Raw genomic sequence first — 13,885 nt, 5'->3', positions numbered from 1 at the left:
GCATTGCAGCCATGGGTCACTGTGAGCATCACAGGGAAGGTTGAAGCCGCCCACTGCACCTGCATGGCCGGAGTCGCAGAGACCTGCAGCCATGTCGCTGCTCTTCTGTTTAATGTAGAAGCAACAGTGTTGATCTGTGGCACAAGGACTGTTACAGATGAACCTGCATACTGGGTTTTGCTGGGTAATATTACCAAGATACAGCCAGAGGTTGGCCATAAGATAGACGACTTCTCTTCAGCTGCCCAAAAAAAAAGGCTCTTGATCAAAACATAAACAGACCATCTGTAGTGACAGGTAAAAGGAGGGGTCCTCAAAACAGAAAAATCCCACCTGCTACTGTGGAGGAGTTGTCACTGCTATTGGATACTTTGCTGGAACACAGTAAAGCTGTGGGTTGTGGGAATGACCCATAATGTTTTATCTAGGGGTCTAGATTTATGCCTGTAGTGCACTGTCATGTAAATAATTTGCATTTACTGAATATATACTGACTGAGTCCCACTGTTCAAAAGTTGAATAAAGAAACAAACTAATTTTTGCCTCTTTTTTTTTATTGAAACCACCTTATAGAACATCACATCAGTTACAATGTAGAATCCATGTCATTTATAGTTTACAAATGACAAAATGTTTACACAAAATCATGAGTGTTTACATGACATCACCCACTACTAACATTATTTACTGTATCTTTTGAAAAAATACAGCTATTTTAACAGCACAATACTTAAGAATATTTAACAGGAGCAGGTTTCATTCTTCCCTGGTTTTACTACCACACTGTTCACTAAACGCAGCAAACCTTCACCATCTTATCCAGAAGGGTCACCTCTTCCCCCTCACATGGCAGAAGTAATCTGATTGGCATGGTGGTATGTTTGAAGCAGGTCCCTCGTGTAGCGCTGGAACCCAGTCACGATGTTTCATCCATTTCATAGGCTGGTTTGCTGCAATAATGCCAAATAATTAGCATCTGTATAGATAGAAGGTAGTTCTGCAAAATCACTCAGTAGGATGTTTGTTCTAATTTGCTATGACCTCAGAGCGCATCGAAAATAAAACTAATAGGCTATAAAGAGTGATATGAACATATTTAGAACTTACCGGAATGAAAATGTCTGGAGCACCAACAGATATTTGGAGATGGAAGAGAACTGCACGTCAGCTCGTCTCACAGCTGCTATCCAGGCTAGACGCCTTCGTTTGGTAACATCGATACACGAGCTGCCTCATGTTGCTTCCAGGTTGGGAAAGAATGAAAAGATAAACCATTTTCAACCTTATTCTCTTGCCGGTGTTGTGTGTGACTTCGCTCCCTTTTCACTTGCGCTAGACCCCCAAAATGGCGGATCGGGCCAAAATCCTTTCCACGCCCACCCCCCGTGACATCACGCCCCAAAGCCCTACTGACTGAGCGTTCAGTGTTTCTCAGCCAGATTCACCCAAGACAGCAAAAACATTCAACACAAGGTGTACAGAGTGGATCTACAAACCACTGAATGGTATTTTAGATTTTTTTTATATACAGAGTATGTTCACAGAGTTCCTGATAGTAGTTTTAAGGAAAGTGGGTGTCTTGGTTGCATGAGGAGATTTATTCATTTTGCATGTTGATTTCAAAAGCTGTCTTTAAAGAAAGACAAATCAGAGTGGGATTATTATTCATAATTCACACAGACATTAGGACAGTTAGACTCCCACCACTTGTTTTATATCATCCTCCTTCAGCATTATTTTTTGGCAATAAGCAATAAGTCAAGGCCACATGAGGTCGTTTTATGACAATGCTTCACTGTAAAAGCCATGTAAAATGTAAAAGCCAGGGAATACACAATAGTATACATCAAATCAACAGCAGTATTAAACTATACCATATTTTCACTGATCCCTATTGTCTTATCGGATATTAGTTTATTTGTATTATTAGGCATCATTTATACACAAAGCTGGTGGGTGCATTGCTACATTATTTGAAATAAATCTTACATAAAAGAGTAACACAGCATATATCTAAAAGCACTGTGTCTCACTTTCTGAGGGATTACTGAAAGATTCATTGGAGTAGGACAATGAAGACTAAGAGGATATAAACAACACCATTATGAATAAATCAACTATTCTTATGTCAGTGTTTGCTTATCAACATGAAGATTGTTTTATTTAGTCTATATCCTTTGGTATAATCTGCAAGTTTGTATTCAAGTTCCTTCAGAGAGGCGGGAATGAATTGGATGTAGCACATTTATCACAGTCCTCTGTGTTCTCTGTATATTTTCTCTACTGGGAAATTATGCTTCAGAGACTGTATAAGTCATTCATTGTATTGTCTAACACATTAGAGCATTCACTGATAACTCATAATCTAAGCAAAACAAACAATGGGGAGATTATGCTTCCATCTGTGTCTTTGAATCATAACCAGTTTCCACTTGATTGCACAGGAAGTGCAGCCTGATGGGAGACAGATTGTGAGGCGAGATGCTCCTCTGGTGGAGAACAGATGTCATTGCAGGCATGACTTCATGTAGCCTGTCCTTGATAGCAAGTGAGAGGACAGAGCGCTACTAATCCACCAATCAGATTACTGCAGCTCGTTAAAGAGAACATTTCCTTTAGTAAAGTGTAAAGAAAATGATTATTACACAGACATATGCAGTGGCCCTTTGTACTGTTTAAACATAACTTTAATTTGGATATTTTACATCAGTTATTTTCTATATCTACTAAAGAAAAAACAGAATTGTAGATTTTGTGTTACTGCCCAAGATTTTATAAAACAGTAAAAAAAATGTACATCCTATAACAATGTTTGAGAATAATTGATCTTAGTAATATAGCAATATATTATAATACAGTAATTCAATTTTATAGATATTCTATTTTATACTGTGCTGTAAAATCAAACGTCTCTAATGTATATTCCCCACTCACCCTGTAACCATTCGTTTACGCTTTTTGCCAATTTTCAAACAAACAAGTCATTACGTTAGCCTTGAAGACCTTCGTGGATGTAAGATGAATATTAATGGATTGTTGACATGACCCCACGTTACACCCCTTCAAAGTCTTATCAGAAAATTGTAAAAATCTTAAAATGTTTCAATCATGAAAAAAAAACATACATGGAATTGCACTCAACAGCCATTTCATTAGTTAAGTCCTGATTAAACCCTTTTTTGGTCTCAGTTCTTTGTGGCATAAAATCACCAAGAGACCGGAGACATTCTGCTGATTTGCTGGCTGCACATCCATGAGTTTCCACCACATTCTAAGGTTGCTCTGTTATATTGAGATCTGGTGAGGCCATTTGAGTACAGTGAGCTCATTGTCATGTTGAAGAAAACAGCTTGAGAATATCTGAGCTTTGTGACATGCTGCAATATCCTGCTATAAACACCCATCACTGTGGTAATCATGATCGGATGTGCAACAACAATACTTGGGAAAGCTATGGTGTTTAAACAATGCTCAGTTGGTACTAAGGATATAATATAATATAATATAATATAATATAATATAATATTATATAATATAATAAAGAAAACATCTCAACCTCAATTTTCTGTTCTAAGCTGTTCGATGTATTGTGCATTCAGAGATGCTCTTCCATATACCTTGATTGCAGTGAGTGGTTATTTGAACTACTGCCTCCTCTACTTTAATTTACAAGGCATTTCTCCCCCTCGCTGAACTCAAAGCAAGATCAGTTTTCTTGGGTACATACTGACATATATACATATACATTACATACATATACAGTATGTAACTTTTATACCATCTCTACTTACATTTTAGCAATTTTATGCTGTGCTGTACAAGTCAAGCCTGTTTACTGTGTATAGCATTGCAAATCAACACTGAAGATAACAAAGCCTAAATAAGAAAACATATTGAAAAAAAGAAAGATTTCTGAAAGAAGTCACAGTTTCACTTGAGGTTGGTTTTAAGAAAATCGTGACATTATTTTAACCAGATTCATGAGGTCATTACCTGGATTACTTTCCCTTGTTGCACTTTGCTCATGCTTGTTTCAGTCCAGTTAGATTGTGGAGGCTGGATGAAGCACACAAATACAACAAGGACAATATTTTCTTAAAAGATCATTAAAAGACCATTTCTACAGGATGCTTGTATGCTAAATGTAAATGAAATGAACGTGTTGCAATGAAAGAAAAAACAACAAAAAAACCCTTCTGACTCATGGATGGAAAAATAAATGTCTATACATTTTTTTTCTTGTGGTTCCCATCTGTGTTTTTTCCCTCAACATTAAAATAGGCTGTTTTTTTCCTGATGAGATATGATTACAAAAGTATACAAAAAGTATTCTTTCCCTATTCTCTTTTCTTTTATCCTTACATGAAAGCTTTACTTAATTATCAGTTAAGAAAACAGAGGATTTTTTTCAGTAAAGGTATATGTTCCATTTCTAGCCAGGATTATGGAAAAAGAGAAAAACGTGTAGGGGAAAATAGGACATTTTTAATAGCTAATTTGGCATTTTTAGTTTTCTAAAGTGTTAACATACATAGAAGAAAAACTAAATATACATTGTAGTTACAATGTAACTACAATGTATATTTAGTATATAGTTACTGGGGAAGAAATATGTAGCATTTGATTTATCTTTTTTCTCATTATTTTGAGAACTTGATTTAACATTCTTTAATAATAAAAATATGAAACTGGAACCTTGAAATCTCCTTATAATTAGAAAGTAATTCATAACTATAAGAAAAGATTTGTAACTTGTTGATCTTTTCTGAATACAGTGAGGATTAATGTAATAGATGCCGAGAGTGTAAGACGCTGTAACGTTAGGTCCAACCATTTCTCTTATTCTTAGTTGCATTCCCATTAAGTTCACCAGGTCGCAACTTCTACTTTTCCATTAATTACAGGACATTAATTTCAAATTACACATAAACATAATTTGCCCCCTAAAGATAAAATGCTGGCATCACCACTGTGAGCATAATAGCATAATGATGTTAGCAAGAAATACAGTATCCTAAGTCATTTTCAGGGATCATGAAACACCTAAATGCAGCATTATGACAGTTGTTATTGATAGTACATGCAAAGTTGGGATGGAATTATTTTTATTACAAAACAATAAAAAATAAAAGACAGAATAATAATACTACAGTTTAAAAAAAACATGAACATACTTTTTATTTATGAATTTTGATGCCGAAATGAACTTAAGGTCAATTTGTGAATACTTTGTGATTAAATACCAAAAACTTAGTCATTAGTGGGAAGACAATCTATAAAAAAAGAGGAAGACTAAATTGTGATGTAAACATGAAGCTCAGGAGCATGTTTTTTTTTTTCAGATACAGTGCAGACATGAATGCAGTGAAAAACACCAATGAAAGAATTACAACTAATAAAACCTGAAATACATATAATTATAAACACTGTGGAGGTGTGTTACAGCAGAAGAGTGGATAGAATTAGCTCTTCCTCTCTTCCAAGTGGAATAAACAGCATCGACTTAAATCCTCAGTAAGGCCTGCTAATCCATAATCCTCCTGGCTCTGCATTGGCCCCTTTAGTCCTTGTGCAAGGCACGTCCAACAACACACAGGTCTGGGTGTGATGCAGAGCGTGTTGTCGTTCTGAGGTCTGATTGGCTACCCCATGAGTCATCATCTCTGGTTGGTTCATAGTTTAGCCTAAAAGAAAGAACAGAAAATGTTGTCATTAGCAATTAGGTAACTGGGCCAGGTGAGTCCGAGTCACTTGGTGCAATACTGACTCGTGAAGTACGAGAGATTAAATGTTTTATATAAATCTAACGTAATACAGTAATAACAGCAGGGGAAAATCAGTGGGAGGTTGGAGCGTAGCATTAAGTACAGAGAGTTATTTGTTGCATAATGTATTGTGAGAATGAGCTTCTGTTTGAGAGACACCTACAATGTAAGCATTTTTTATATTTAATATAATTACTCTTTAAGTGATAATGTGGCCTAAGAGTGGCATCACTTCATATCAGAAAATCTCTATGAACTGAAAAATAAGTCTACCAAAAAAGACAAAAACTCTGTCATTATTTATGTTGCTGCTTAATTTTCTTTGTAGCAGTTTCTATCTGAATCACCAAAATCTGCAACGCTTGTGAATCTTTGGTCATGTCTAACTTTTCCTGACGGTTACAGAATTAGACAGACCATCATTTAACTTGAATAAAAAGCTGTCCCTTTACATGGATTAGGTAAAAGCCATGATTTAGAAAAGTGCATATCCTCCAAAAACATTCAAAATAGGGAACATTGTTTCAAGGTGTGGGACAGGAGGACAAAGAAAAGAAATCCTGTGCAAGGAAATCTTGTCACCCTGCTTTTATTATATTGTGATATTCAAAAATCTTTTAATTGCTTCCCAAGTGGACCCCATGCCACTTAATTGTTATGTATGTTATTAATACTGTTTTCTTTCCAAAACCATAACCAAGTAGGTGTTTTTAAAATAAAATAGGGTAGCTCCTACCAAAGAGGGGCATTTGTCCAGAATTTCTCTCAGAACGTTATATAAATTTAAGGTAAAAAAACAAACAAAAAAACAAACAAAAGTCATGAATAATCATTTAAGAGAAGTACAAATGTGGTAAAATCTCACCCCTGTGAATATATCGCTGGTTCACTCCCACAAGTCTCAGCCACTGAGATGCGTTGTGATTGTTGTGGTAGACTTAGACTCTGCCTCCGGTCTGAATGGCTACGTCTGATAAAGGGTCGTGGCCCATGGACAGATGCAGGAGTCCTCCCACGTGTCTCAAAAGTATGTAAGAGGAATGAAACTTTGGTTGAGGTCCATGCTTGCGGGGGCTTGCTTACTGAACAAGGCTGGGCTTCAAACATGGACAGAGAAACGGGACAGAAGACTGAACGTGCATTACTAATTGTCCTAGCACTTGATGAGTCTTCACTGCTATTTTCCCTTGACCATCTTTGTACTTTTGGCGAAGCTGGGGGAGATGGTGCTTTGAAAGGGTATGAAGCGACTGAGTTTGAGCTCGAAATGTTCTGCTTTGATACGGGTGGGCTGGGGAGTCTCCTCTGAAGAGCAGGTGGTGTAGGAAGTGTTCTGTTAAGAGAGGGGCTAGATGAAGAGGGTGGAGTAGGCTGATTTTTGAAATTGTGGGGACTGGGAAGTCTTCGATGTAAGCTGCTTGGAGTAGAAGGTGTGGAAGGCAACATTCGCCCTCTAGACACAGGTGGGGTGGCAGGTGTTTGGCTAGTCTCTACCGAAGCAGGCACAGAAGATGCTGTGGTGTTGAATCCAGGCACTGAAATGTTACCACCATCTTGTATGTCTCTCAATTCTGTTTGAGTGACACACGGTCCTACGTAACTTGTTGACAATTTCTCTGACTGAGAGTTTGAAGAGGGTTTTAGTTGTATGTTCTTTCTGAGTTGCTGATATAAGGAATCCTTTTTGATTTCCGAATCTGGTTGATTGACCTTAGACAGAGGAAATGTCTCTTGTTGTTCCACTCTAACAGGGGAAATGTGTTTGGAGGTTTGTGGTAAGCCTCCTTTGCTTGGCAGTACCGTCACTGACTGAACTGAGGCCTTCAATCGTTGTGATATTAAACCCCTTTTCAACAAAGGTGATCTTCCTACTTTTGTTGCACCATCTGCTGCTACACTAGTTGATGTACTCTGAGCGCTTTCAAAGGAATTGTCCAATAATACTTCCATTGCTGGTGGAGGAAGACTATCCAGGTCTAAATCTGTTTTCTCACATGTTGTAGATTCAGACCTACAGCTAGTTATCCCAGCAGTCAGCACAGCTTCTACATTTCCTAAACCGGGTAACACTGGAACACCACATTTTCGCACACCTTTGAGAGGCCCCAGGACTTTGGGACCTTCTAGTTCCTCTATTCCTTGACTGAATGTATCAATCAGTTTTTTGACTGAATTCCTACCTCTGTGAAGGCCAGAAGATGGTTGGGGTGATAAAGGGGGGCTAGGAGGTGGAGTGGCTTTTATAAGACCCTTGGGTATATTCTTGTCTTTTTGTTTATCATCATCAACTTCACTGGTTGCCTCCTGTTTTTTACTATTGGACTTTGTAGGACTTGCCTTGTCTTTAGGTGGTTGGGGGTTGTTTTTCTTTTCTAATGAAGGCTGTCTCTGATTTATTGCTGGAGATTGTGCTGGTGAGTTTCCTTGGTTTCGTTTTAAAGGATCAGTCCTTGTTTTTCTTTCTTCTTTGCTTTTATTTATGCTCTGCAATCTCCGGTTTAAATCTTTCTGGGTCCTTTCTAGTTCAAGAAGAGTAGGATCTTCCCCTTTGCTCCGAAGGGAATCTGCTGACCGGGAACGCTGACCCCTGTTCACCGGGGTCTTTTTCACTTGTGCCTTTCGTACAGCTGCTGCTGTTTGAGGCCTCCTTGGAGATCGTACCTCATCATCTGTCCAATCCTGTGTGCTAGTTTTTGTGCTCGTTGATGCCTTTGTTTTAGAACTAGGGTTTTGTGACGATACAAACTGTATCCTACCACTTATTGCATTTTTCATTTTCATAGTCATTTCTAGATTTTGAGGATTTTCTATCCTCTTTGGGGGTAAACGTCGAGGTTCTTGTAGCTTACAGTCTACAGGAGAACAATTAAATTGCTTTTGAACTGCTTCTTGGATATCTCCTATATCTCTGTCCACCTCATCATAATCATTGACATCCTCTTCCCCGTACTCTGTGGAGACAGATCCGAGCAATGAGTCTCTTTGGTCATTAGCCATTATGGTACATGTAGAACCTAGTGAGTTGAGTGAGGTAAGGGACACACTAGGACTTATTTGACCCCGAAGCTTTCTCCTTGACACTCTTCGCAGAGGACTGACAGGAGTAGCTCTATTTGTCCCGGTAGACTCACAACTCTCTCGTCTTTGGCGTCTCTCAGATCCAGCAAGGGATTCATTCTCAGCCCCAATTCCACTGTCCTCACTAAAGAGAGCTGAATCCTCTGGGCCAGGCTTGTGCAGAGAGGCCATTTCAATGCGGGATAAGAGTTGCATTAACCTACTCTCTGTTGCACGTTTGACTTTAAGTTTCTCCTCTAAAAGCTCTGAAACGGAGGCAAAATACTCCACTGCCTCTTCTAAAGCACAGTCCCCAATTCTTCCAACAGTCTGGCTCACATTTCTCATTCTCTGTGTGGTGTACTGAAGCAGCTGCTGCAACAAATCCGGTGGGGGTTCGATATTGGGAGAGCCAGACTTCAGAGGGGTAGAGGATGAGAGATTTTTCATTTGGCTTGGCCAAGCAAGATGTTCGCCATTTTCTTTTAAAAAATTTTCTCCCTCCTCCACCATGTCTTCTAGTCCCTGAATTATTTCCTCGTAACGTAGAGCCATGAAGGCAACCATAGGCTGAACAGAAACCTGAGTTTCAGCTGCTTGTTCTAAGAGTCCAAGCAAAACATCATATTTGTTTATGCTAGGATTCAAAAAGGCATACGCAGCTTGGTGAGCTTTTACCAAGGGTTCTGGAAAGTCCACTTTGTGCTCTTCAGATAGCTTGTCTTTGTCCTTCTTTTTAAGAACTTTTGCACCTTTGGCATTTTTCTTTGGTTTCCTGTTAAGCCTTTTGTCTGCCACATCCTGTTTGTCATTGTGTTTCTCTTTCCTCTGTGATACTGTGCTTTTTTCTGTTGCTTGATTCCCCAGCTTATCTATGTTAACTGCTTCCATATTCACTTGCTCAGTATCAAGCCTCTTTTTCTGTGGTGTCATGTGTGACTCTTTCTGAAGTACCTGGGTTTGTCCACCTGTCTTCTTTTCCTTTGTAGCTCCATTTGTAGCTCCAGATGAAACATGATTTTCCTCATCTTCAAACTGTGGATCTCTGGGGTTGTCTTGAGGTGCAGGGGGTAGCATTCTCCCCTTCCTCATAGCACCCAGAGTGCCAAAATTGTTACCTTTAGATGGTGAGCAACCCATTTCTGCTGTACAGGGTGTTTTTTTCTCTCTTCTCCCTAGATAACACTAATACAGACAGTGCAGTCAATTGTGTAAAAAAATAGCAAAGATTCTTAGCCACCAGCTGTCATTTTCAGATGGCTAATGTCGTTGACTCGTTGAGTAAGATCCCTTTCCGCAAGTAGACTGCCAAAACAAAACGTGGATAAATCCATTTTACGAATTGCTTCCAACTGTCACAGACAGACAGAATAAATCCACAGTTTGGTGGCCATGTTTAATAAAATTTCCTTGGAGCATGTTCGGAAAAAAAACATCCCTCTGCACCTTATGAAGGACAAGCAGCTGAAAGGATTAGTGAGTCTTTCAGTGAACTCCTCAGCCTGCACATATGTCACGTTAAGTCATATAAAACTCACCTACTTCTAAGAACTTAAGCTCATTTGGGTAATGAAGGCTGGCTTCAGGTGGGTTTTTTATAGCCTGCAAAACAATACATCCTAACTTAGCCAATAGAAAAAAACAGAAAGAAAAACACAGCATTTTGTTTTCATCAGAATTAGAAAATGTGCTACACTGATTCTATTTTATCCACATTTGACAACATTAAATCAAATATAGTTGCGTATTACACATCTTTCCTTCAGCCACTTTCTTAAACAATCAAATGAAGTGAGAACAAACCACCAAAACTAACTACTACACTAAATAAATAAAGTAAGAGTAAATAAAGTTCATGATTTACTCCTTTGTGATTTTGCCTCCTACAAATTAACTTGCAAAAGTTTCCCTTATATAAGATCAGTTATCCCCAACGTAAAATAATCATTTGTTACAGCACCTTGAATGTAACTCAAACACAATAAACAACCACAATACACAGAAAAATAGCATAAATAAGTAGATTGGTAGCCTTTGTTGTCTATTTCAACAAAATAAAATGAAATATAACAAAACAAATATCTCATTAAGAGAAAAAGTCATTAGAAACTGATATGTGATTTTTACACTCTAAGTGCTTGGTGTGTTTTTAATATAGTATTCTTCATATTTAAATTGTTTGGCTTGTTAATAATAACTCCACACAGAGATCGCCATAAGCAAAGAAAACGTGGCGCCAGTGCGTGCTCGTCCTCGCGCGCAGGTGCACCGCTGGCACAGATCTCGAAGCGCGCTCCAGAAACTGCCAGAGCTGCCAACAGCAAACTACTATCTCGTCTGGTCAGCGTCCTGAAGCGACTGCTTTATACTCACTTTCATCCTATAAAACGTGTTGCTGGTTAGTATGAGAGTTAAGCTTCTCATAAGAACAATACTTATTTAATTTTTTAGCGTCTCTTTGTGCCGCTAAAAACAGTCGTCACTTAAATTGAGTGATTTTTTTTTTTTTTTAGTCAGTTTTCTAGCTAGCTGATAGCTCGTGTTGCTGAAGAGCTGCGGGCTTTCTCTTTCTTTTACTACCTATTGTTAATGACGTACAGATAACCTGCCTAACTTTAAACACTTTAAACTCTTTAAACTTATTCGGAAAAATTCATTATTAAATAATGTTCCCATTTTTCTACGCGGTAATCCAAATCATTTAGGGAAATTAAGCATACGTGTCATTCTAGTTTTGCTTTAGTCACGCTCGTGAAAGTTCGTATTGATAGAGACACTATAGCAGACCCCTCCCCAAGGCCTTAGTTAAAGTAATTTTTGAGATAATTTAATTTTTACATTGCCTCTTGAAAAATGTCTGAAAAGAGAGAAACATTTAGCTCTTTAAATGTGTCTTGAGGGCAAATGATGGTAAGAAACTCGAATTTGGCACAATTTAGTGGACCCCTTTGACCCCCCCTCCAAAAAAAGTGACAGTCTATAGTGATGATGCTCACTGCTCATACTTTTTCTCTCATTTGCAGTGATAACATACCAGAGGACTCCTTTCTGCAGATGATTCAAGCTGAAGCATGATGAAAACTCCTCCCTCTGTTACCCTTCGGGTCAAACGCAAAAATGTTCGCCCAATCAGAAGAAACCTCAGCCTCAGCAGACACCGTGGTCAGAACACCCGGGGTGTGGTGTGGAGTATCCAGTCAAACCAGGGTGACCTGTATTTTACCAAAGTGCCTCAGTCAACTGTTGTCCAGCGGCAGGAAATGGCAGCATATTTCCATCTTTTTGGTAGATAGATCTAACAAGAAAGCAGGATGCGCTCAAGAAAATGTGAAATTTGGTTTAAATTCTCATATATTAACATCTCTTTGTCTACAGAGGATGACCTGATAAAAGACTTTCTAAGGCTGGATGGTTGCTATAAATTGACAGACAAGGTAAAGTTATTACTTTGATGAAAGCTACAAAACTTTGTTATGCTTTAAAGTGACACCATCTTTTCCCTCTATTTCATCAGTACCTCCTAGCCATGACCTTTGTGTACTTCAAAAGGGCCTGCTTCACTAGTACTGAATACACCAGAAAGAATTTTTTCATTGCACTGTAAGTTCAGAGAAAAGCCTGAAAATCCTGCTTCTGTATTATATTCTGTCATGAAAAGGAAACTTTGTTTGCTTCTGCTTTTATATGTGATATTTCTTGGCAAACCTACAGCCCTGAACTCGGCTTTCGCTCTCCTCCTGTAGGTATCTTGCCAACACCATGGAGGAGGATGAGGAGGAGAGCAAGTATGAAATTTTTCCGTGGGCACTGGGCAAGAACTGGAAAAAACTGTTTCCCCGCTTCCTTGAGCAGCGAGACAAGCTGTGGGCTCGCATAGAGTACAGAGCTGCTGTCAGCAGGCGCTGCTGTGAAGAGGTACACACAAGTATAATTGCCTGAGGAGACTGATAAATGGTGCTTCTCTGGGAATTTTTAAGGGTCTTGTTTTTGCTGCGCAGTGCCATTTTTATTGCTTGGGTTTAATGCCAGACATTCCATCTCTAGTGTCTGTGAGTGTGTTTTGCAGTGATGTGATTTATTTATTTTGTTATTTTTTTCTGTTTGAGCTGTATTTATTTCTTCGACCTGTCTTCCAGGTGATGGCCATTGTGTCCTCTCATTTCGTGTGGCAGCGGCAGCGTTCCGATCACCATGGCGGTGCCCAGCGGCAGTATAATGATGGCGACCGTGTCCGTTTTCCCCGTGGGCCCTATGCCTCACCTGTGTCCTGTTCCCTATGTAAGCGTGACACCAGAATAGGCCACACCTCCTCCCTCCAGAGGCTCAGCTGTGCAAATCCCAAAGGAGGTACCAAGTATATATAACTAATGCTGGTGTCTCTGTTTACTGTGTGGTTTATAGTGTAAAGAGCTGGTCAGTATAGGATGCCCAGTTAAGTTTAAAACCAACGTTCAAGAAGCCCTGCAATCCAAACTGCAGAAATAATTTCCTCTTCAACAAAAACGCATAATGTTAGTATTTTTTGCACTTGAACCTATTGTCCCACTAAGTGGATTAGTGGGATCATTCACTCACTCATCCAAATAACTGAATTCAGATGTTCCAATCACTTCTATTGCTACAGCTGCATAAAATCAATAGCCCCAGGCATGCAGACTGCTTCTATAAACATTTGTGAAAGAATGGGTCACTCTCAGGAGCTCAGTGAAGTAGTACTGTGATAGGATGCCACCTGTGCAACAAGTCCAGCTGTGAAGTTTCCTCGCTACTAAATATTATATAGTCAACTTTTAGTGGCTTTATAACAAAGTGGAAACGACTGGGAACGACAGCAACTCAGCCACAATATAAGGAACACAGGACACGTATTTACAGTGCTCGTATGTATACAGATAAAGCTCTGCAGTTAAGATTTAAACTCATACCTAACTACATGTTTCCATCTTTTTTTCTTAGGGAATGACTCTTCCTGCAAGTCGACATTGAACACCTTCATGGACTGGATTAATGAGTAGAGCATCAGCGACTTCCTGTTTAAATCAACCAAGCAGTTAATGCTTCCT

At 39.0% G+C, this 13,885-nt stretch overlaps 2 protein-coding genes across 2 annotated transcripts; one reads left to right on the top strand and one right to left on the bottom strand.

The window, feature by feature from the left end:
• Positions 1-5,560: 5,560 nt before the first annotated feature.
• pcare1 (photoreceptor cilium actin regulator 1) lies at positions 5,561-9,986 on the bottom strand. Its single transcript, XM_085343670.1, has 2 exons — positions 6,631-9,986; positions 5,561-5,684 (listed from the first exon to the last, which is right to left on the bottom strand). The coding sequence occupies exons 1-2, from the start codon at positions 9,960-9,962 to the stop codon at positions 5,561-5,563; spliced, it is 3,456 nt and encodes a 1,151-aa protein (XP_085199796.1). The 5' UTR covers positions 9,963-9,986.
• A 1,907-nt stretch (positions 9,987-11,893) lies between these two features.
• On the top strand, positions 11,894-13,837 carry spdya (speedy/RINGO cell cycle regulator family member A). Its single transcript, XM_085343297.1, has 6 exons — positions 11,894-12,107; positions 12,198-12,256; positions 12,337-12,422; positions 12,566-12,737; positions 12,959-13,169; positions 13,779-13,837. The coding sequence occupies exons 1-6, from the start codon at positions 11,894-11,896 to the stop codon at positions 13,835-13,837; spliced, it is 801 nt and encodes a 266-aa protein (XP_085199423.1).
• The last annotated feature ends 48 nt before the right edge of the window (positions 13,838-13,885 follow it).

This window comes from Diplotaxodon limnothrissa, linkage group LG19, assembly GCF_057381915.1.
Source record: "Diplotaxodon limnothrissa isolate DT_005_m linkage group LG19, D_limnothrissa_male_GT1.1, whole genome shotgun sequence".
Taxonomy (NCBI): Eukaryota; Metazoa; Chordata; class Actinopteri; order Cichliformes; family Cichlidae; genus Diplotaxodon; species Diplotaxodon limnothrissa.
This window is presented reverse-complemented; position numbering and strand designations above follow the sequence as displayed.

What these genes read in the sequence shown, in the direction of transcription:
- spdya (XM_085343297.1), top strand. Translation starts at nt 11,894, where the DNA reads ATGATGAAAACTCCTCCCTCTGTTACCCTTCGGGTCAAACGCAAAAAT. An exon ending in AGCATATTTCCATCTTTTTG is followed by an intron (nt 12,108 to 12,197) that starts GTAGATAGATCT and finishes CTTTGTCTACAG; the next exon opens with AGGATGACCTGATAAAAGAC. An exon ending in GCTATAAATTGACAGACAAG is followed by an intron (nt 12,257 to 12,336) that starts GTAAAGTTATTA and finishes CTATTTCATCAG; the next exon opens with TACCTCCTAGCCATGACCTT.
- pcare1 (XM_085343670.1), bottom strand. Translation starts at nt 9,962, where the DNA reads ATGGGTTGCTCACCATCTAAAGGTAACAATTTTGGCACTCTGGGTGCT. An exon ending in CCAGCGATATATTCACAGGG is followed by an intron (nt 5,685 to 6,630) that starts GTGAGATTTTAC and finishes TCTTTCTTTTAG; the next exon opens with GCTAAACTATGAACCAACCA.